Source organism: Gavialis gangeticus, unplaced genomic scaffold (assembly GCF_001723915.1).
Source record: "Gavialis gangeticus isolate Ggan-Ray unplaced genomic scaffold, GavGan_comp1, whole genome shotgun sequence".
NCBI lineage: Eukaryota > Metazoa > Chordata > Crocodylia > Gavialidae > Gavialis > Gavialis gangeticus.
Window position 1 is genome coordinate 14,382,485 of NW_017729008.1, and position 24,474 is coordinate 14,406,958.

Here is a 24,474-nt window from a genome sequence, read left to right on the forward strand (position 1 = left end):
GGCGGCGGCCACGCCGCGTCCTCCCGCCTTCCCCTGCAGCATCCGCGTGCGGGGCAGCGTGTGGGGCCGGCGGAGCCTGGCGGCGGCGCGGAGACAGGCGCAGCGCATCCTGCGCGTGGACCTGTCGCCCGTGGTGCGGCTCCGCCGCCTGCCCATGGCGCGGTGCTGAGCGCCGGGACCGGACGGGACGAGCTCCGCGCACCTGTTCACACGGCCCCGCCTGCGCCGCGTCCTGCTGCACTTTAGAGACCCCCCACCCCCCCCGAGCCTGGGGCCGCGGCCTGGCGGGGACTTAACCGAGGAGCCGCTGGCAGCGCCTGCCCAGCTGCACTGGGATGTGCTCAGGGTGGCCGGACTCGGCTCCTCTGGCTGAAGCTTTTGACCAAGGATGTTTGTTGCCTCAGGAAGCAGGACCAGGGGTAGTGGGGATGGTGCAAAACCTCTTTCTTTCTTCCTTTTTTTTAACCTTCTCGCCCAGCTTTGAGGCCTGGCTGGGCGCCATGGACTTGTTATGCGTTTTGTATCCACAATCCTTTCTACTCTTTTATAGCTGACCCCGGGATTTGCTTTTTACAGAGCGCCCAAAGCGGCTTAAAGTGTTCAGCTCTCTTTTTGGACAGACCCAGGTTTGATTTAAGGGAAGTTGGAGATGCAGTGGTCCTCCCGGGGCTCAGAGAAACAGCCTGCAAAGAGATGGGCTTGCTGAGGAGCTTCCGATACCTTTGCTGTGATCTTAGAGGGACAAAAGGCTTGATTCTAGACTGTTCTCGTTAAAAGCAAAAACAAAAAGACAAGCAAACACAAAGAACCATCCAAAGTTGGGGAAGACTGTTGAACATGTAACAAATGGTTAATGTGACTTGCCAGCCACTTTGGCCGCTTATAGAAGCGGGTGGTTAGTTAGAGTGGCTAACACCTAAATGCTACGTGATTGAAGTACAATATTTAAAATAAACAGCAATGAAGCTTGATTTATCACCTGGTGTCTTCATAGCTAAATAAAACAATACAGGGTGTCATTTATCCGTCCTGTGCTAGAACTCATACTGATACAGTTCCTTTTCTTTTTCTCCTGTCCCAGGGTAAAATATTATGTGTGATCTCAGATGCTTAGTCTATGCCTACAGGCTTGTTTTGCCTGGAGCTCTGTGTTTGGTCGTCCTAAAGTGCAAGTGGCTATCTTTTTTTGTGGTTGGTTGGTTTGTTTTGGGAGGGGGCAGGCATTCTTTTAAGTTAGCAGCTTAAACATTGAGATAAAGCTTTTTATTATTATTATTTGATGTATAGCCCTAGATACATGTAGTAACTTTACAGGATTCCAAGTAATTCCTTTCTATGGAATTTATCCTCTAAAGCAAGTGAGGTATATAAAGTTGACATAGGAAAAGGAATATGGAGCCTTAACTAAAAGAGGAAGAAGGCATTGGCTTTAACTGTTAAATGATGTCCCCCTGGCTCTGAGAATAAGGCTTTGATCCTGGTAGAGTAAATGACCTCACATACTGTAAACAAGTGTATGATTCAGTGATTCTTCAAATACCCATTTTGGTCTTTCCTAGGAAGACTTGTGTCACTGCTCACTCTTGAAAGAAATCCTTGGAAGCCTATTGGAGTTGATATGTGAAGGACCAATTTGTCTGTTACAGTGCTAATCTTAAAGTAGATATGTTTCCTTTCTCTGAATACTTTAATATTTTTTTTAGTTGCTGTGATTCACACCACTGTTAACAAGAGGAACAGGAACATTCATGCTTCTCAAAACTAAAACTTTGAACATCCTAGAACTACTAGGCTTGTTTACATAATGTTATCTTACTGCTTGCTGATCACAGCAGTAGAATGCCATTAATTGTTTCATGCTTTCCTAATTTGCTTTTGAAGGATTAAGATGCAAATGGTTTAATATAATTCCTCTCTGAAACCTGTGCCCTTTTCCCTTTTAAAGGAAAGTGATGTCAAAAATATACCCTGCAGGCTGGGCCAGCAGAGCCTGTGGGCTCTACGTGGGGCTGCACATGAGGTCACTCTGGGGGGGTGTGCTGCCTGTGGCCACAGGGCCAGTCCAGCCCTGCATTGGACCAATCCAGACCAGGCCCTCAACCCAGCTCTACATGCCAAATCCAGCACAGGGCCAGCCTGGCTGTGTGGGGCTGGAGACAGCTTGTGTGCTGTATGTGAGGCCAGTCGGGGGGCATGCTAGCTTCGTTGTGTGGGGCTGGTCTGTGGGCCTTGTCTGGCCTCTTCTCAACCAGTCCTGCTTTAAGATGTGTAGCTCATGTACTGATTTAAATATCTTATTAGTTTATTATAGCATAAGAACAATCTTGACTCCTCTTAGTAAAGTTGCCTCATAAAATAGCATATCAATATACAAGAGAGGTAGAAAACTTCTGACTTCAGTAGGATTAGAGTTTCACCCATTATCTTGAACTGTAATCTCTTTACTCTCAGCTTTTTTTTTTTTTTCCCTTCGTGCAATGTCTTAATACTGTGGAGAAGGGCATTAAGCTTCTGTACTATGACTTTTGTATTCATGCCTCTGTAGTAGAGTTGGGAGTGTAATAGCTGTGATGGTCCAGGAGGTAAACAAGAAGCAAATTTGTGGGGATGAGGGTATGGGGGGGTGTGTGGGGGGCTTGTCTGCTTTTTAGCAAAGCAGACTTGTACAAATGGGGAGTAACCTGTTTTTATTCTTCGGGCAATTATAGCTTGAAACAGTAGCTTTTGAGGTTATAAAATACCAAGTTCAGCTCAATATATAATCATCCTACCTCTCCCACGTCCTGCTTTCCACTCTTTTTGGATCTTAGCCTTACATACCTGTTCCTAACACAAACCCAGGCTACTAAGCGTACTGCTGTACTCACTGCTTGTAGATCAGTCTATCATGGTGAGGATTTGTGGTCTCATCTGCAGTGTCACTTTTGTGACAGTAATTGGTTATTTCCTTTATAAGTCTTATTCCACACACTCCATGTTGGGTTTTGTTGCTTAGACAAATCACTAAATGGGCTGATAGAAGATCTTGCGCACACCCAGTATTAGGGTATGGTCCTGAGGTACTGCCCCTCCTTAATACTTTGTACCCTGCTCATTCTTTTGAAAAGAATCCTACTGCGGTTCCAGCAAATGGGCAAAGGCCCTGCTGTGCACAGGATGAAGTGCAGAGTAGTTTTGCAAGCAGAGGATTTGGCTTTGATTCCTGGAGTTGAGAGAAATCTCAACTTGTGGTTCCTGCACCAGGCACACCAACATCTTACAAAGGGCTTGCTCATTGTAGCAGTAAAGCCCCAGCCCCTTACCTGCCATCTGCCCTGAGAGGCAAGTACCAAGCATGTGCCCTGAGGGGCATGTACCAAGCAAATACCTCTTTATGTGCCAGAGCTTGCAATGTCTACCCCTAGTTTAATCTCAGCAAAACTATACTGTCAACCCTGACACAACCATGAGGCATAACACCCTAACCAGCCATAGATAAAGTAGGGGGACCATGATGGCCAATGACTTGCTGTTTCAAAAGTTGTTAAAATTTGATCATGAGATCTAAGAGGGTCATACTCTGCCACAGGAAGGCAAAATTCACTATAGTCCATGCCAATCTGATCTTGGGTAAGACTCCTTCCTGCCTCCAAGTATGGTGATTGGTCTGATCCTGAATGGCGAGGCGAGACCCTCCAGCCAGGAACCTCTGGTTTTAAGTCCCAACAGGAGCAGTAGCACACCCCAGTCAAAGTCTCCAGCCTTGGCTGCAGCCAATACCCAATACTTCTGAGGAAGCTAAAACAATCTTCCTGACACAGCAGCAGGAGAGGGAAAACATTCCTTCCCCACCCCATGTGGCAACCAGCAAAGCCTACAAGCATGGGAAATACCTATAGTAGAACATAGGTCTAGCTATGCCTAGATCATCCCTGACCAGTGGCTGTCCAACCTCTTGAACTCCTCCAGTGATGGAGAGCCTGCAGTTTGCCTAGGCAGTCTTGTCCACTACCTCACTCTTCTAACTGAAGGATGTCTTCCTGATATCCAATTTAAGCCTATTTTCCTCCAACTTCAAGCCATTAGTCCATGTCCTACTATCTGTAGCAAGAAATAAAACATGTTCTCCCTCTGCTTTATGACAGCTCTTCAAGGATTTGAAGACTGCTGTCTCTGGGTCCTGTCTGAACGTTTATTTCTTCAACCTCTTCTCATGATTTTGCCTTGTAAGCCCTTTATCATTTTTGTTTGCGGTCTCTGGACCCTCTCTAACTTCTCCATGTCATTTAAAAAAAAATGTGGAGCCCCAAAATGTACACAATACTCTAGATGAGGCCTAATCAGTGCTGAGTAGAGAGGCACTATTACTATTAAACATTTTATGCCTAATACTTCTATTGATGCATCCCCTAACTGCCTTTTGTGCAGCATCACTGCAGATTTAGGTTAAGTCTGTGATCTAGCAAGACTCCCCGATCCCCTGTAGTGGGAGACACCTGGACGGGTGATACCATTTGGTATTTGTGTTTTCAGTTATTTTCCTGAGGTGCAGCACCTTGCATTTGTCAGCATTGAACTTCATTTTATTAGCTTCCTTCTGAATTATGCTCCTGTCCTCCAATGTGTTCATAATCCTTCTTAGTTTTGTGTCATCTGTAACCTTCCTCAATAAACTTTCTATGCTAGCATCCAAATAATAAACACGTTGAGAAGTACTAGGTCCAGAACAGCCCCTTGTGGGACTCCACTCCAAACCTCTTGCTGTTCTGACATGGATCCATTTATAGGATACAGTTACCTTTTGCTTGTGGCTACTGAGCCACCTTACAGTCATTTTGTCTAGCCCAGTTTCCCTATTTCTTTATGACAGTCATGCAGGACCTTATCCAAAGCCTGCTGAAGTCCAGATATACTGTATCCACTGCCTTCCCTTCATTCACCCAAGTAGTTACTTTGTCAAAGAAGACTGAGTTTGACACAATTTGTTCATAATAAATTCAAGCTTGTGATCAATCTTTCCTCCTTCAGATGCTTGCAAATGGACTTCCTTAGGTTATGCTTCAGTAACTTCCCAGGTACTGAGGTAAGGCTAAATAGTCTGTAGTTTCCCAGGTTCTGCTTTTTCAACATACTTAGAATTTCTTTTTGTTGACTTTAGCCTTCCTTGTGAGGTACAGCTCATTCTTTATCTTTGCCTTCCTGATGTCATCCCTGCAGGTTCTTGGTATTTTCTGGTATACTTCCTTGGTGACCAACCCATTTTTCCATTTCCTGTATGTTTTCTTTTTTCATTCAAAACATCCTAGAAACTCCTCGTGCAGCCACATGGGTCTCTTACTATTTTTGTGCTTTCACCCTGTTGGAACAGTTTCTTGTTGGGCTTGCAATACTGCATCCTTTAGAAACTTCCAACCCTCCTGGGCACCTTTATCCTTCAGTTTGTCTTTCCACAGCACCATGCCTATTAAGTTCTTGAGTCGGTTGAAATCTGCCTTTTTGAAATCTAGTGTTCTAGTTCTGCCAATGTCATGCTCGCCCCATCTCAGGATCTGGAACTCTTCTCATATCGTGATTACTGTACAATCACACAAGTACAGATCAGTTTTTATAGTGAACTGAAACAGGTGTTACCAGTTAAAATATCACTTCTCTGATGGGTCAGTTCTCTAGCTGAGGCCAAACCCAATTGGGTAATATCAGTGCCACACACTTGATTGGGTCAATCAATGCCACTATTTGAGCTTAAGTTTTACTTTACAAACACAATCAATTTTTTTTTCTGATAGAGTTTTGGGGGCATTGTATCTCAGGATGCACTCAGCCATTCTTCAATTTGGCTATTTAATTGAAACAAAAGGAGTATTTGTGCATGACCCAAAAGAGAACAAATTTTCTCTCTCTTTATATTTTGACAGACAATTAATTTTGGGTTTTTAATAAAATAAATTTGGATATGAACAGCTGGACTTTACAAAGAACTTTAGGCACCAGTCACAAAACTCAGGAGCCATTTACTGGAATCCCCAAAAGGCCAGTCGTCAGGACCATCTAGGGATGTAGGAGACCCAGCTTGAAATCCCTATTGGAGCAGGGACTTGAATGGGATTCTCTCGCATGTCAGGATTGTGACCTCATGCCTATAAAGAATGCTGGAGTGGGTGTTGCCTATTAAAGCTATTCTGTTTTGTGTGAATAATTAATAAAATATTCATTACATCAGAGAGAATTTCTCTATAGCCTGGTAGTTAGGGGACACCTGTGTTCCAAGTCCTGCTACAATGAATATGTAATTATTTTATGCAAAAGAGAACAGCTTCAGTGGGAGAGAGTGATAGATTGATACCTACCTCAGAATCCTCCATTGCCTGGTGTCCTAGCTAACCAATGGCTCTAATTTGCACTACCATACTCTCCTGAGGCTCACAAATTTAAAAGGTAATGAATATGTATGAGGATTTTGGAGCTCATCTCATCCTTAACTATGGTGAATATAGTAGTTCTCTATAATGTAAAACCAAATGCTTAAAATAGATGTCTACATATCAAGTTTGTTCTTTGTAGGAGAATTCCAAGGAATGAGTAGAATCTTATGATATCACACAAACCTGAAGGGAATGACATTTTAGCTGTGATTTAACACTTAACACCTGCCAAATACTTGGAAGATCAAGCTTTGTTAAAGACTCAAATATTTTCCTGTGCAGTCCAGTGAGGTTTGAAAAAGATCCCAATTCTATTCCCAAGTCAGAAAAATTAATGAAAGCCAAATTTTGATATTTTCAAAGATGGAAAGCAAGCTTTTCTTTTAAAATAAATCTCTTTTTCTTTGCTTAGTGCAGCTTCAGGAATGCAGGCTGCCCTCTCCTGCCCTCTGTTCAGCTGGGAAATTGGAGGCAAGGTATTGCTAAGTCAGTGGTCTATTAGCAGAGATGAGTTGCCTGGGCTGTACAACTGCTTCAGTTTCTGTATTTTAATATATTGTGTACAGCTGGCAGCAGGTCTACCTAAGCCCAAGGGACTTTTCTACTGCATTCTCAGCCTTCTCTGAATCCAGCTACCACCTCTCCCCTGTGATTCAGTGGTCTTATTTATTGGGTCATGTAGACATGTGTTCACTGACTATTACTAGTATTTGAAGTGTTCATTGTTTTAATTTTAGTGGTACAAGAAGGATTGTATATCAAATGCTTCTTTCAAGCAGGTGGACACTTTTTATGAATGAAAAAAAATCAAATAATGTATATGGCCTTTTACCGGATTATAACACTTAATTGGGCAAGAAGCTGCCTTTAAAGGCCAAATACCTCTCTACACCAGGAGATCACTAGACTGCAGTTCTGCAAATAAGGGTTTCACAGTTCTTATAGAAATTGTCTAAGGTCATTGAAGCCTCTCTAGGAATCTCAAAGGGGATACAATTGAGAAATACCCATGCCAGCAAACATTTTCTCTCTACAAGGTGCCTTTTGCTTTCTTTGTTTTTCCATGAGAGGTTGATGGAGGTAGCAGTCCCAGCTAGAACAAAGACTGGGTGATCTTATAACAATTGATTTCACTCAAACAAAGAACTTACCAGTCCACAAACATAAGTGGCTATTATCAACTATCAAGCCTTTGTATTGAAAAGTCAAAAGGAGTAGATGTGTAATAGCTTTTGCTGGGACCGTGTTTCCTTCCTTCCCTACAAGTGAAACAGCAAGTACTTAGTGTTGGGATAGATAGTGAATGGATAGATATAGCTCAGCATTGTATTTGAGCACCCTTGATGTGGGTGTTGTAGTGATAAAAGTTATAATTTAAAGGTGCTCCCTTACTAAGGAAACTAAGAAGAGTTTTTGAAATTGGGAGATGGTCCCTCTGTTTAGTTTGTTACTTCCAGACAAAGGCTCTGCAGAGACCAGTGATCATTACAAGTGTGAAAATGGGTAAGTAAAGATGCCAATGTATTTGCTGAAACATTTCATTCTCTTAGTCCAAAATATGGGTCAGGTCCTCTGATCCAAATCTGAGGAATGACTAAATGGGATAACTTCACCACCACAGAATGGGAGCACAAGGAAAGAATTTTGAGAGAGATATCAATATTTCAGTAGTGTTTTACTTTTGTTAGGATAAAACTCCATAAGTTTTTGTATTCTTTATATCCTAGTTAAAATAGGACACCTGGCCTTTTAAGAATTCTAATGTTTTAACAAAAATAATTCCTAATGTGTGCTCAAGCTTTTCCTAATTTACAATCTTACTTTTCAAAAGCCTATTCCATATTCTGACACTGAGCCACACTCCTACCTTTACTACCATCACCCATAAAACTAACTCACCTTCTTTGACTAGTAGAGTGAACAGAGCCTGTTCTATCTAGCCCCTTGCCCCTCTCATTCACCTAAGTCTCTGCAAGGCTTAGTGGTTGGTAACAACCAGCTGGCTTACATTCTAGTTCTAATTTCTGGGGGCTACTTTACTATCTACGGCAACTTCTCTGAAGATGTGTAGGAGGTTTGTGTTCTTCCATTCCTGATAATGGTTCATGGTTAATTTGGTAAATAAGGTTTTTATTTACTTTCAGTCACTCTATGGTATGTTACCAGAGGGGTGAAAAGGGCTTGTAAGTAAAGAATATGACCACTTGTTTATACTTTCTTATAAAATGCAAGTACTTATTTCAGTTTATCCTTTCTTCCTCCCTTCCATGTAATCCGGAAGGGAAGTTATCCAAAAACAACATTTAATTGAAGGATGCCTTCTTTATAGGTTTGTCCGGGAAAGAAGAGTAGAAAAAACACATTTGGGGGTTGGAACCAAAGAAAAAGTATTGTGAACAGGACTACTCTCTCAGAAACAAGAAAGTTCTGTTTTTTTCTAGTCCTGAATGCTATAAATTGTGGTGGTTGCTCCCATTTGGAGCTTGTGGGTTTTGCCTTTTTTTTTATTAATATGCTTGACTAGTCCTCTATAATTAGCACTGCATCACTCTTTTAGACACTTCCAAGAAAAATGGCAGGAGGAAGAAAAATTGTGTGTTATGGTGATAACGGTAGTTAATATTTCTAAACAATTCCATCACTTTTTACTTGCACTGTCTCAATCCCCAGCATTCTCTTTGACATCTATTTTATTTTTAAATTTGATAAAAGCCCGAGGTTCAGCAAGTTTTGCTGCAGAGATTAGCTTCTCTCTCTTTCCCTTTTCAAATACGTTAATTTTTGAATGATTCTTTTTAGTTGCTCATTTATTATCAGGAAATAAGTGATCTTTTATATGAAGATGTACACACATTATTTCCAACTGCCCATAAACTCGGCCTCTGCTTTGCAGAAAATCGTACCAGTGAAGTTTTAGCCTACTTACCACAGACTTGGATATCTTAAATAACTTCCTGATACTTGCATTCTCCTGAGCTAGCTTAGCTTTTCTGACACTTACTACCTTCCTCTTCACCTCTAGGTTTTCTTCTCCCAGATACCAGGGGATAACCAGATGTGCGCAGTTAGAACTTGACACTAGGGAGTCATGAGATCAGGAGACAGAAATACGCAAGGGACCAAGATGGTTGGTCACCGAGATGGAGTAATTAATAGTGTGACCAGATGCCACGGAGTGGGACCTAGGGGCGGCCATGATCCCTCTAGTGCCCCCTGCCGTGCCAAGTAGGCATTCCAACACCCTCTCTCTCGCCCGCCATGTCTTGGTTTTATGAAGTTCAGTAATGGAGGCTGCCTTCTGTCCTCTTGGACACGGTGCTATGACTATTTGGGCTCCTACTCTGGACAGGGTGACCTGGTACACCCCCAGCCTTATTGGCTATGCATGCCTCCTACCTCCCCTTTAGCACACCCCAAGCCTCGCAGCTGTCCCGGACGATGTCGGGTCACTCTCTCTCTTTCGGTGCCCCCGGGCTTGTCATGCAACCGGCGCCCCCGGGCTTACTAATGGTGTTCTTCCCCACCGGGCTTGGCAGCCTAAGCCTTGCCTGGCCCTTCTGGGTTCTTGTCAATAATAAAAGCGTCCAACCAGGCTCAGGCGGCCTAAGCCTTACCTGGCCCCTCTGGGTCCCTGTCAGTAATAGGTATCCAGTTGGGCTCAGGCGGCCTAAGCCTTACCTGGCCCCTTTGGCCCCTTGAAGTTCCCCCTACAGTGGAGCTCCTCCAGGACTCTTTCCCATCCGCACCCCTCTTGGGGTGACTGTCATGAATACGTGCCCCCTCCTGGGGCTTTTTCTATACATGCCCTCTCCTGGGCTTATCCCTAGCATACGCCCATTCCTGCAGCTTCACTCCGCCTTCTCCAGGCTCTCTATACTAATGGAATCGCCCTCACTGGGCTTGTTTCCCTAATAGCACCCACCCTGGGCTTCCCCTTGTGTGGCCCCCCACTCGGGACCGAACACGAGCCCCCCACAGGCTTTGCACTGGTACTCTGTAAGTGGGGCTCAGATGGCTGAAGCCATGCCTGGCCCCCTGACCCTTTGTCGGGATCCTCTGCCCTGCTCGGGCCTCTCAACTACCACCCATACTGGGCCACCTGCTGCGCCACCTCAGCACCGAACAGCCGTGCTTTTCCAGGCACCACTCACGTGTGCCCACACAGGGCACCAGGAACCCCCAATCTACTGGGGAGCTCTTGTGAGGCCTCCTCACACCCCTACAGCCTCACCCAGTCCTCCAGTCTATTTACACAACTCATATAACAGAACCAGAAGCCAAACAGCTGTAACAGAACAATAAGGTAACTACTAGCTAGGCTCCGGCCTGGGCTGTTTATAAAGGCCAGGCCCTGCCCCTTTCTGGTCATGTGACCTGCTCCGGTTGCCCTGGCAACCAGCACCTAAGCTGCCCTGGCAATTAGCAGATGCCCTAATTCCTACTTAGGAACAGGGCACCCAAATGCCCCCGTGACACCAGAGTAGACAGCTAGGCCTGTATAGTCTAAAGACAAGTCCCAAACTAAAGTCAGGAGTCTGGACTAGAAGATGGATAGAGAACTATCTGTCCTGTCAAATAGTCTATGGAATATTGAGGTTAACTGCTTATATCCAAGCAGCCATACCCATGCAGGCAACCAGGACCAGCTGGGAGTAGCTAGGTCACCAGTGGCCAGTTGTACTCTGGTAATCAGAGACAGCTGGTGACTAAAGCCTGCCAGGTGCCCTACTCCTGGCACCAATAAAAAAGCAAATTACTAAAATTCCTTATCTAAAAAAATCACTCATCCTTGGTTACACACCATTGCAGACTGCATGAAGGCACTCAAGTGTCAGAATTTTAGTAGAACTGGTTGAAATATTTAGAATTTTTTATAGAAATTGGCTTTTTAAAGCAAGCTACTATGCAAAAACCTGCCTATTTTTTGCTTTTAATAAGTTTTTTTTCCTGAAAATAACAATAAAACAAATATCAACTTTTTTTTTTGTCTCCCAGAAAGGGTCCTTTGAGTGATTGTCCAGAATCTCACCCTCACTGGGGATATACAAGCACTATACACAGTTAGAGACTTTTTACCTTGACAGTATCCGTAGAGTGCATAGAAGCCTTGCCCCTCCTTGTGTCATACATCTGTGGGTAGAAAGGAGTGTGGGCTTCCTGCTTGGTTTCCTCTCAAGTGCAGAATCATGTCCTGCATGCTACTCTGAAGCAGGAGAGTGTGGAATTAGCATATCTCCAACACCTTCAGTTAACAAGTTACTTCTCTTTCTTCAAGTCATTGTCCATATGCACATCCTCACTATGGCTGTGTCCAGTCTCTGGAAATTACTTTTGGAGCATCCTAGGTGAACAATAACTGAAGGACTGACTGCCTTACCAAATGCAGCACCTGCCTGGGAGTCTTCCAGAATGGCCTGGTGTTTGGTGAAAGGCATCTCTAGAACCCCAAGTGACTGCTCTGCAGATGGTCATTATGGAAACATTGTGCAGGGATGCCATGGAGGTTATTCACATTCCAGTGGAACATGCTTGGATCATGCAGAGTTGTTCCATCTTAATGATCTTGTAACAAAGTTAACACAGCCCAAGATCCCACTGGTTAATCTCTGTCATGCTGTCACTGTGTTTTCAGAGCTCTCCACTAAAGAGACAAATAGCCATGGAGACTTTCTGACAAGTTGATTCCTAGGTAGGTAAAATGACAGAGCCCTTTACACATTGAGCAAATACAAGGATAACTCTGCTTGTAGAATGAAGCTTGGTAAAGAATGTTGGAAAGCTGGATTGGCTGCCTGAAGTGGAATTCAGCAAGCTGTTTGGGTGAAACCTTATGATTAGGTCCCTCATGACACCTTATCTGGTAGGCTTGTGCACCCATAGAGAACATGTGCTTGACAACATCTCTCAAAAGCTCCAGTTACTGGAAAGTAACTTCTTTTTCGGTAAGCTAAATGTTCTAGTAACTTAATTTTTCAAAAATAATTGTGACATTTTGAAAATTGCACTGTTCATTTTAAACCAAGTGAAAATAGAACTACTTAAATTCTCATGCTTTAGTTTTCGTTCTAGACTGACTTGTTGTAGTATTATTGTTGAAAAAGAGGAATATCCCTGTCTTCCAGACTTATTCATGTGGCTTTTAAAAAAAAACCCCACCTTGTTCTTGGTTTTGCACATACCGGAAGGCTGCTTGTCTAAAAGAGCTGGTGGCCAAATGAGTTGGTAAAAGTAGCAGCAGCATAAACAAATATGTGCATATTAAGACAATCCCTAAGTGTGTTCTTTGTGGTGTGATCATCATGCCATCTGGGAAGGCTTTCAGAATTCACTCCTCAAGCCACTTCTCCCTTGCATGGAGGCAGATTAACATGGAGCCTGAAAGCTTGGTTCTCCACTACCTTGCATGTTGCATAGGTTTTTCTTCTGGCTGAACAGAGTATGAAATGCTACCAAGTCAGAATGATAGTTATCTACCTGTCTAAGCAGGGGTCAATTCATTCAGCCTTTAGGAGAGCCCCTTAATACTGGGAGCACAGGCAAATAAAATCCTTCGGTCAGGGGGATCAAGAAGTTCAAGTGCTCACAAATCATCTCACTTCCCTTTTCCTGCTCCCACTCTCCCCCTGCCAAATAATGAGATTTGTTTTATTTTTGTAGTACATTTTATGTTCTTCTGACTTGCTTTCTATTTTTCAAGCCACTGGGTTTCATGTTTTCAACCTTGTCTGTAACCAAGCGGCCTAGATGTTTGTTTCATTCTTTAATGAAACTTGAAATTCTGTTCTAATCCTCTCCCTCCATGTCTGGTATGACAGAGAGCAAAGACCAAGGGTTCATCAATAAAATCATAAGAATTTGCAACTCTGAGTTAGAGAAGTGTTGGCTTGGTGAGAGCCAGAGACTGCAGGTGAGCAGGAGTCTGAGGCTGGAGACAGCTGAGTGCAATCTGTCTGGGGAGAGGTGTCTGGGCAGCAGGAGCCCCAAGAGATGAGGATCCAGGCAAGGAAGCAGGTACTGTTGGTGGAGGTAGACTATGTTTTAAGTTTAGACAATCTTGTGTAGCTGAGACTGGCCAACCCTACTAGTGGATATGCAGCACTGACAATCCTAGCAGTTTGTTTTGACTCATCATAGAGTTTAAGCAGGTCTTGTGCAGTTGTAGTTTCAAGAGAGCTGTTTCACAAAGTCAACCCCAGCAAAAAGCAGTATAAAGGAAATGAATGCATGGTACAACACAGAGCAATCTGTTGTAGGTTGCCCTTCATAAAGAAGTGGTTTATTTCCCAGTAGTGATGATGATCATTTTCAGAAGACATAAGTACTGGTGGCTAGTCCTCAAAGACAGAAGGAAATTATGTGCTTCAAGTATTTTTAAGTATGTTCATATTGAAGTATGAAAGTGTGAGTGCAGTTCATACATCAGATCATGGCTATACCAGGGTGGGGTTCAATATGGGCTGCAAAACCCGTTTTGGGCCGTAGGTAAATACTCAAGCCCAGCTGAATACTGTACTGTGGCAGTTACACTGCTATTGCTAGATAGCTCTGGTATGTCCACACAAGCTAGTCATCCCTCTGGGTTGTGGAGTAGGCATACCCTTCATCAGCTCTACCCCATAGCCAAACCCCATTATTTCCTTCTGAGCCTTCAAACCAACTGTTTTGCTGCCTTTGCTGTAAAGTATTCCTATTCAACATCATACATAGAGGTAGCCTGAGGATTTGGGATTTTTTTTGTATGTGCCACACATTCAACTGGCCCTTCTAACTCTCTCTCTCTCTGTCATTGGTATTACTCTGCTGCCTATTATCTAACACAGTGGTTTTCAACCTGTGGTGCACAGATCCCTAGGGGTCCACAGACTCTGTTTAAGGGGTCCACAAAAGGTGACTATGATCAATCAAAAATATGTGAGTACTCACCCTTACAATTCAAAGGGGTTTGCACATCCATTCAAAATTTTTAGAGGTCCACAAATGCAAAAAGCTTGAAAACCGCTGCTCTAACACCTTCCCTGTAACAGTGATAGTCATAGCAAAATTTCTAGTAGATTGCATGGCGTCTGCCATATCTCACCTTTCAGGGCAGTAGATGTTTTGAAAGGTGTGCTTTGGTTTTGCATTTGTAGCTGCTTAGTGCCTGAGGTGTGGTGGGGTAGGGCAAGGAGTAGATGATTTTAAGAATCTTTGGAAAAACACTTGCCTGAGAATGCATGGGATGGGATGTATGGTTTGAGAGACCCCTTTTAGTCCTATGCCCCAGAAAGCCTCTGTTTGGGGTGGGGCTTGTAGGTTTTAGATGGATTCCCCACCCCCCCCAATTCATTTAGATTTGGATTTTTGGTTGGTTGGATTTTATTGGCTAAAAGGGCATCACTGTTGCAAGTGTCATTCTTATGGAAAAGACTTCTGGAAGCTTTGCTCTTCTGTAGGCTTTGTCTTTATTCAAAGCTAGCCACGTACTTACCTTTGGTGTTCCCATTAGCAAGGTGTATATTTTCAAGGGCATGCACTGCCCTTTGTGCCATATAGCAAGGTATTCATCCCACTTTGAGACAATGAAGTTGCCTTTATTGCATGTTGCTGCCACTGGATTAGTGCAGTGAATATGCAAGGGCTATGCAATGCCAGATGTACAAGCCCTCCGGGTTTGCTACACATATATAAAAACCAGCAGTATCCAGTGTGGGGCACCTGGCATCAAACCCTCCTCGGTGAATAATAATGAACAAAACAAAAACATCCAAATTTTATCTTTGTACTATGACAACAAACAAAATAGGGCTCCACCCCATGCCCTGCCCCACCCTGGCTGGGCAGTGCCTACCCCTGCCCTCTCCCTCACCATGGGGGGCATTGATCTGCCTCCACCCCGCCATACCTCTTCCCTCTCTCCCTCCCCTCCCCTTCCACCACACCAAACTTACCAGCTGCATGCAGCTGTCCAAGCTGCTGGGCTGTGCTTCTCACTGCCTGTGGCTGTGCGCACGCATGCGCATTTATCAGTGGTATCGGGCTGATTTCCGATGCAGCCAATTTTCTTTATATCGGTACTGATCTGATATCAGACTAATGTGTCGGTGCACCTCTGTTTATAAACACTAAAAGAGTGCTTAAAAGTACTTGCTACCCTCTCAAACTACCATCATATTTAAACACCCTGACACTACTGAAGCTCTTGGTTCATGCTGACCTGATTTTTGCTCATAATTTGTATTTAACCAACTGCATATTATTTTTCATTAAGTAACAATTCTAGGCAGTTCCTAACTAGCCCCTAGCATCTTTGAACTCTTCTCAGTTAGCAGAAGTTGGGTGGCAGGATGAGAAAACTAAGGAAATTACATTCTTCTGAGATGAGAGTTGTTGCTCTTCAGGTGCAGCTGGACAGACTGAGAATAAAATGATCTGAAGTGAAAGAGTTGCATTTTTTCCTCCCTTATCTATCTGTCAGGCACAAATTAAACATTCTTGAATTGCCAAGGGATGGTTTGGCAACTGAAAGTCTGGTCCATGACAGGTCTCTGAATTTCAGGACAAAATGACAGAAGAGGAAGGATGATTTGATAACATGGATGCATAAGGAGTGCTTCAAGGGGATGAAAAAGCAGATGGGGAAGCAGTGAAAGACTGAGGACAAGGAGGCTGAGGAAAAGTGATAAAAGGAGAGGATAGAGACTGCAGAGAATCGTAGGAAGGAGGACAAGGAGCAGTTTTCAATACCTCTTTGCTGGTATTGAGATATGTTGTGTCACAGACATGTTTGAGATTGGTCAGGTTCCTGAGTCAGAAAGTCCAGTCCTCAGGCACACTGCCTCCCTTGCAATCACTTCCATCTAATCCTGCGCCATGAAATATCCCTGAGGGAGCCATCTAATCTGCCAAGGGCCAGCATACTGTCAGCAGCATCAGCTTCAGGCTGTATCCAGTCTGATGTGCTGTAAAGAGAACAAATACACTAATGATTTACAGTCTGTAGGAGGGGGCAGCATTTCATGCTATTTGCACATATTTCCATCTAGTTAAAACAGATGGTATAGGCACTTTAGCTCAATGAATTCCAATCAAAATGAATAGAAATGAATGTTTATTTCTTTTATGTAGGTATAAAAATAACATGTGGATACAAAGGAACTGTCTCAATACACCAAATATGCTATGTAAGTCCATTATTCAGGCAACCCGTATGCTACGCAGCTTGAATAGGCGAGCACAAATGACATTCATTGCTGACTTGGCTGAAACAAAACCTGAGACACAGTTATTTATTTGTCAGTTGTCCATAAATTAGGATGTTTTTATGATTGGTGGGTACCCAACCCAAGGTACACTCCCTTCACTTCACAAACAATATGAAGCATATGATGTGTGATAATTGCATGTATAGTATTAAAGACTGCAACCCAAATGAGTCAGCAGGTAGTACTGTCTTGCCTTGAGTTGATCAAAGGTACATTCCACCACTATTTTCCATTCACTGAGTATGTAGTTAAAACTTTTCTCAACTTGCTAGAGTGACAAGTCCCACTTCAGCTGGGGGTGAGTCATCCCTTTATCACCCAGTCATTGACTGCTAGCAGGAAGCTGACCCAAACACAGCTTTAAAACAAGCAAGCAGACTTCAGTGAGCTGCCTGCACGAGTCTCCTGGTGTGCTTGTAGACCCCCTGATCCCTACAGTTTGCCTTGAGTCTGGCCCCTGCTCTTGCTCCCTGTCCCAATGCTTCAGGTAGCTTTGTTCAGCTTCTGACAAGCTAGCCACTGACTGTGACTTTCAGCTGTTCATATCTGGTTTGTTTTTGATCCAGGGCTCAGTGCCTTGGGAATTCTTGTTTCTTACACCTTGACCTCAGCAACTTTGTTTTGTCTTGACTACCACTGACTCACTGCCCCTGACCATGACTTTGGCATCTGGACTGAGTTTGTCCTGGCTCTGAACTTGGGTTCTGAAACCTGAACTTAACTACTACATCAGACTGTGCAAATCCCAGTCCTGAGCATTTACACAAATAAGCAAGAAGCGATATCAAATGGGCCACAGGGATTATGCAGGCCCTTTCAAGGTCAAAATTCACTCAAGACACCCCACTGATGAGTGTAAGGTTAGCAGTTTTCCTGCTGTTACTGTACATTAAGAGTTATTGCCTGGAGTTTCCAAAAGATCTGTGGCAACCCAGGGGTTGCCAAGTTTCCACTGAACGTGAAAGTTACTTTTACAGACCCGGCTGTGGGGTATCCTTGGAGCCCAGAGCATCTCCCTGTTGTCCTGCTGCTTGTCTTGAGAAATACTAAGGCTTGTTCCAGCTGACTCATTGTCCCCTAAGCCTCAGCTCAACCTACCCTTATATCAGATTCTGCAGCTACAATAGGGGACAGCTCCAGGTGGCCCACCTCTTTAGCAGCTCCAGGGGGTCTCCCATTAAGTTGTGCAAAAATTATGCTCCTCTGTAGAAGAGACATGCCTGGAATACTTGCTCTGTGATCACACCACCCCAGGAAGGTCAGTAAAGTAGCAAAACAGCAAAAGGATTTATTACAAAGAAGAAAAAAATTGCATAAGAACAAGCTGACCATTGAGCCTGGAGGTGGAACAAACAGACAAAAAAAGATGGAGTCTCCCCCTCTTTCCTGACTACCAAACAGTCCTTTAAAGTATGGTCAGTATTTCCAGAAACCAACTTTCCTGATGTCTCTGCCAGCCCTACTAGCTGGGGACCAGGATTCCCCCAAGCAAGGGAAAATCCAAAGATAACTTCTTCCAAATAGACATCTCAATGCCTTCCCCCCACCACCCACCAGCTTCACCGTCCTAATCATTTTCTGGAGAGTATCAGAACTTTCCATAAAATTCTTCCCTTCCTGAAACATCTGGAATTTGCTCAGGTAATTGTCCATTTCCTTGGAATATACTTCTTACTGTGAGGCTGATGTTTCTCTTTTCAGGCAGATCAATACCCTGCCCCTGTATTTTGGGTGCCCATCCCAACAATAGCCCTTTTTGTCATGTGTCAGGAAGTGGCAATTACTTTTGGCTTTGTAATGTAATTAGCCCTTGATGCATACTAGCTTTGCCTTCTGTGAGGGTGAATCGAGGCCGTGGATGTGGTGCTGTTGTCTATGATGGCAATGAGCTCTGTGCTCATTGCCTGATCAGTGTGAGCCCTGGTTGGAGTGATGGCAGGCAAGGTTCTTTGGGTAGATGGTGATATCTTTTATTAGACGAACTAAATAGTTGGAAAAAAGTTCTTTGCAAGCTTTGGGGCACAAACACCCTTCTGCCGGTATTGTGTGTTCTGCAAGAACACGTAACAGAAGCTAATTTGGTTGGAATGACTGATTTCAGGCAGCTCCAGGGCCCAGGGGGTGAACACTGCTGCTGTTCCCCCTCCCACTTCCTCCTTCGCCCCAGCTGAATTCAGTGGAAGGGGAAAAGAGGGGATACAAAAGGGGCAGCAACACTTGCTCCTTGGGCTCTGGAGCCATGCAAAAGAGGTGGCTCGGGTCGGAGCAGATGTAGATCAGCTGGTGAGCTCGTAGAATTCACTGCCGGTGTGGAGCTCAGGCAGGGGTCCACGCTGACCAGGTGGTGAGATCAGAGCTAACTGCACCCCGGGGAGGTCTGGCTGCACCCCCACTTGTTCCACCCCCGGATCTGCCCTTCAGCCTGTTCCTAAGGCCTGTGTATCACAGTTCTTCTGCCATGTAAATAGCCACTAACTGGAGGGGTGAGGTCTGACTATAACCTTTTGATCAAGTTTTGTTGCAAAATTGCAAAGATAGTACATATAGAGGAACATGGTCTGTAACAGTAGTACAAACAATATAGCTGATCATTAGATTTGAAAGCGATTTAAATGTGAGGTTAGCTAAATTAAATTTGGGACAAATATCTCTGCATGAGGTGCACTGAATTCCAGAATCATTCCTGCTTTTGGGATGGGTTTGTGACATTGAAACAGGCCAGACTTGAGGAAAATGCTGCATGATTTTACTGCAGATAAAATAAGTGTCTATGACTGCCACTGTGGTCCACAAGGACCTGTGTAATGATGCAGTGTTATTCTTTTGTCAATATATTTATTCATTCATTTGAAATTGTGGGTATGGAATTGGCATGTGTGTCCATCCACTCTGCCAATGCAGTTTGGGAAGCCCATCTGTCTAAGCCCCGTAGTTATTTCATGAGAATATCCAATTTTGACAAGCCTGTGAGATGGTATGATATTAATTGCCTTGCAAACCTCAATAAATGCTGTGCCAACTGTAGATTTTTCCAAGCTCATGTGAGTTTTCAAAGATCTGTTGCAATCTGGGAGTTGCCAAGTTTCTACAGGGCAACAGCAACGCATTTCTGGACTGTTGGGCTCTCTCTGCTGGGTGTTCTGCTGCTCAGTGCCAGGGCAAGGTCTGTCCACACAGGTCCATGTCTACGTGTCTTTCTAAAAGGGGGCCCGCTCCTTGCCCCTCCGTGTTTCCATTACATTGTAGCCCCACCAGTGTGTGTTTGTGCTCCTGGTTTAGAAATGGCGCTCTGCACAGGAGGAGTCATCTGGCATTGAAAAGTACATCTGTTTGGACCATGCTTCAATGCCTATGTTGTCCTATCCCATAGCTATTGCTGAACTGCTCTTAGTTAGAAACTTCTGTCTCCATTTTTTCGGCCCCTAAAACAGCCTCTGAGACCTGCCAGAGCTGTTGGCAGGAGAGCTTGTGCAGAAGCATGAAAAAGACACAACGTTTCTATAAAAAGCAGCAGCTGTTGGTCCTGGTAACTAGAAAGAGCAGATCTGTACCAGCTGCACAGAACAGCACAACCCCACCATATCATTAGGGGAGCTGCCAAGAAATCAGTTCACAGGCTGAGACCACTTCCTCCCACAATCCCCAACATGAGCAGGTAAGTAGCCCACAACTTGCTGCAAAGGGGAGCTTCAAGTGACCTCGTGAGTTATGGCACCATGTCTCCTGGGTTAGGCTCCCAGTTTCCTGTCCTGTTTGTCACAGCCCTGTGCAGTGCCAGTGCGGGCAAGGGGTGTGGCGTGGGTGTGCGGACTTCAATGTTGTCATGCAGTAGTATGGCAGATACCATGTGGTGCCAAGCATGCGATTCCTTTGCCTGTAGTTGGCATGCAGAGGACACTGTCCGTATCATTTGTTGTCACTTTGCATTGCTCTCTTGTCACTTGTGCTCTGCCAACAATGCCAGCCTTGACACCAAATTTATCTGTATATCATACACTCTGCCTTTTTGACCCAGAGCATGACCTCCAAGTGAGTGAACAGAGCAATATGTTTTTTCTTAATTTTCTTCTACTGTGATGTGATGATTAAAATAAATTCAGTGACTAATAATGACTAACTTGAAGGCTAGCTGGGGAGACTTGATTCAGCTATGGAGTTTAACAGCAGAGGAGATGATTGTGGTAAATGATCTAATATCTTGGTCCATTATATTTCACCCAATCAGTCCTGTCATGAAAGGGGCGCAGTAGCAGAATAGTTGTAGCAAGTTGTTAGATCCAGAGGTAAGAGTTTGACTTTGGTTCTGGACATTTGCTGAATACTGTCCCCAGCTGACCCAGTTCTAGGACAGTATCTGGCTGTTCAGGCTGAGGGGAGTCAATGATGGGCAGGATGTTAGCAATGTTGCTCCCATGTATACTGTTGGCTGCAGAAACTAAAATGTGTTAATGAGGCTAAGCCAGTCCCAGAGTAGCTTTTTATTCCCCAACATTTGTGTCTGGAGCAGGAGAATGGCATTTCAAGGGGTTGCTGGATTTGTTTTGCAACATATTCAGACAATGCTCCCCAGTCAGAGCTGAGTGTTGTGAAGGCAAGAGGAAAAAGAGAGATGATGGGGAATTATAACCCTCCCCCACTTCCACCTTCTTGCAACAGGATCTCAGTGTGTGCCCCACCTGTATCCCATCTGGTCTACCTGCTGTAGGATAGCCTAAAAAAGTGCCTTAGAGCCAATAGCATAACTAGGATCCAGTATGTATGTTGGGGGGAGGGGGAGGGAGTGAATGGGGTACCAGGGTTGGTTCTCAGGAAGCCCAGCCGTGGGGCTACTGCCATCTGAGCAGTCTATGATAGTAGGCATACCCCTGTGCCCTCCCTGCCCTGGGTGCACAATGAGATCACTACACCTCTGCTCAGAGCCCAAATCCCCCAGTCTTTTGCACTCAAAGCACTACAGGTTATGATGTGTCACATGGGAAAGTTTGGGATAGTTTATAGGTTACAAACCATTGAGAAAATGTTCTATTGCTCTAGCACATTTTCAGTGCTCCTATTATGTTTTCTTATGATAAATGTTTGCTGCTTCAATGTTAAATGTGTGTCCTGAAGGGGGAGGTGGGGGAGAAGTTAACTCAGGGGCGGACAAAATACAGCCCGTGGGTCAGATCTGGCCCACAAAGCAATTCCGTCTGGCCCCCAGGGCCCCTCTGTAAGCCCTGGCCTTGGGCTGCCCCTCTGCAAGCCAGCCCACCTCTGCAGGAGGTTTGACTCTGGTTGATAAGCAGGCACCACCCCCAGCCTGACTTGACCTGCCCCAGCCCCGAGCCCAGGGGCTCTAGAAACAAGAAGCCTCTGCCTGGCACAGGCTTTTGCTGGTGACCCGGTAGCTGTTCCCAGCCCTCCTTGCCTGCAAGACTGGGAATTCAGGTGAGAGCCCCACCAGGCCAGGGGGCCAGGATCTCTCCCCTCCCCCCCACTCTCCCCCCTCTCACCCCAGCCACATACCCTGCACCCACATCCTTCCACAGCCACCCCCCCTCCCCACACACAATATACAAGAGTAAGACTATTTTGAGCTACTATGCAATCACTTTTAGATACACTACACAAACACACATAAATCAGGACAAAAATATTTAAAAAAATAATATGAAAATAAGTTATAGTAAGTTAAGACATCACCATCTCCGCCATGGTTTGTCAGCCACCGGTGGTTGGGACTTAGCCGCTGGAATGTCCATTTTTCCGCTCTCAAGTATTTTCATAGCAGAAGCGTTCACGTTTCAACCCGTCTGGTAATACCTCTGAATTTTGCTAACGCTCCAAACCATGATTTTGAGCTTTGGTGTATGAAGTTAGTCAATGGGAGCCTTGGGTGTTCAGTACATACAGATGTAATTGCTGTCTAAGCTCAGGCAACCATGGTTGAAAATTGTGGTCTGTGTGAATTTGCCATTACGGTAGGAGAGTCAGTACTCAAGCTTGCGCTACTCATTTACTTTCACCCAGTTGTTAAGTCCATTTGCTGCATTTCAGGCTATTTCTTTGCCCTGTGTGATGGATTGGGGGGTGGGGAGGGGGGAGTTGTTGTGCTGGCTCCTCAGAGGAGGAAAGGGCTCAGCTGTGGCCTGCCCTATGCCATTGGCAGTAATCCAGCTGGCACTGCCTCACTACAGCTGGGAACTGGCCTAGGTCTATCCCCAAATCGAGACCCAAGTCTATATTTGTATTAATTGCAAAAGCCTGACTGGAGGGCTGTGAAGGGACTTTGAAAAGTGTGGGAAAAATCCTGGGTTGGTTTTGTTTGTTTGTTTGTTTGTTTGTTTACTAGGAGAAGTTTGGGGTTCAACTTGATTTCTCAGTCTGAAGAAGGGGCATGCAGCTTTGGACTTCAGCAGGAGCCCTGGGACTCATGACACACAGTAGTTTACCATGTCTAAGATGAGAGCTGAATTGACTTACCTAGGCCTTCCTGAGCCTCAGAGGTGAATAAGGCAAACAGGACGTGAGTAGAGCTTCAAATCAGTATTTATGCTGGGCTCCATGGTATTTCTGCTGCTGTGACAGTATTTCTAAACTTCAATCAACTAATTGTTTGAATGTTCATCTCCATGATGAGTTGCTCTTTTTTTCTGGCATTGAATGATTTTCTGGTTTTTCTATTTTTAATTTCATTTAGTATGATGATTTCTCTACTGTTTCTGTGACTTCTTTATTTTAGCTCTTTTTATTTTTAGGTACTCTTACAAAAATGCTTTTTAGTATTTATTAGATAATTATAGCCCTCTTATACATTTTTATGAGAGAGATTTAACACTATGAAAAATCTTCCCTTTACTTATACAGACATTTAAAATAATGTATATAGGAAACTTTCCTTCCTATTAAATTAATAAGACCCTTATATAAAGATTGTAATTTTAAAGAAGTTCAGTAAAATAACAAATGAAAAATCAACATTAAAAAATAGTAAATTGATACCATGGTCTTCTATACCTGACAACCATTTGAAGATTGATTTTTTTTTTTAAAGAAGATAGATTTTTAGGAAAAATGTTTGTTTTAACACTCATAACTTTATGAATCAGAAATTATTTTCCATCTGATTTTTTTGAAGTGTAATCTTGTAAACCGAGAAGTATTAAAGCTATTCAGAAGTTCAGCAGACAGATACATAGTCCATTTAGCAGTGCAGTATAGTCACTTGTGGGGTGAAAAATAATATAATTTATTTTTCCAGAACATTTAACAGTTATCTCCTCCAGCTGGAAAAGGAGGGAAAAATATGTTGAGAAGGATGTATTAAATCCAAAATTGTAACATGGCATGAGTACTTGGTGGAAGCCCAACTCCTACAAAAAGTCATAAGACCTTTAAGGACCACGAATAATTGGCATTGTGATATTATCCATCATCAGCATGGCAAGTTAACTCCAAGAAGTGCAGTATTGACTTGCACCTTACTGAGGAAGTGGTTCACTCCTGGGTTGGAGAGAAGAATATACCCTCAAACATGGATCCATGCTCTTGATACCAGCCTCATGTAAAAAGCAGTATGCATAAGGCCATGAGTCCCACCTCAAGTCCCTGCTTACGTTTTTATTCCAAGGAACATGTCCTTTACTTTCTCAGCACTTTTCTCAACTATCCTAGATGAATGCTTTTCAAAGAGATTGGAATGGGGGAATGTGGCTCTATTTGAACACATTTGGAAAATACAATTTCATGCAATAAGTAGCAGTAGTTATGTGGTGTATATGGCAAATAACGTTTTAGTGATGCCCTGGAGATGCTTTGAGGGTTATTAGTTGGAACTGGTTGCAATAATCCTA

General features: G+C 43.9%; 1 protein-coding gene across 1 annotated transcript in view; it reads left to right on the top strand.

The window, feature by feature from the left end:
• The window catches only part of CCDC71L (coiled-coil domain containing 71-like), a 6,419-nt gene extending 5,441 nt beyond the window's left edge, over positions 1-978 (top strand). Inside the window, exon 2 of the mRNA XM_019509328.1 lies at positions 3-978. Within this exon, the coding sequence (XP_019364873.1) occupies positions 3-169 (167 nt within the window). The 3' untranslated portion in view covers positions 170-978. The remainder of the gene's footprint in view (positions 1-2) is intronic.
• The last annotated feature ends 23,496 nt before the right edge of the window (positions 979-24,474 follow it).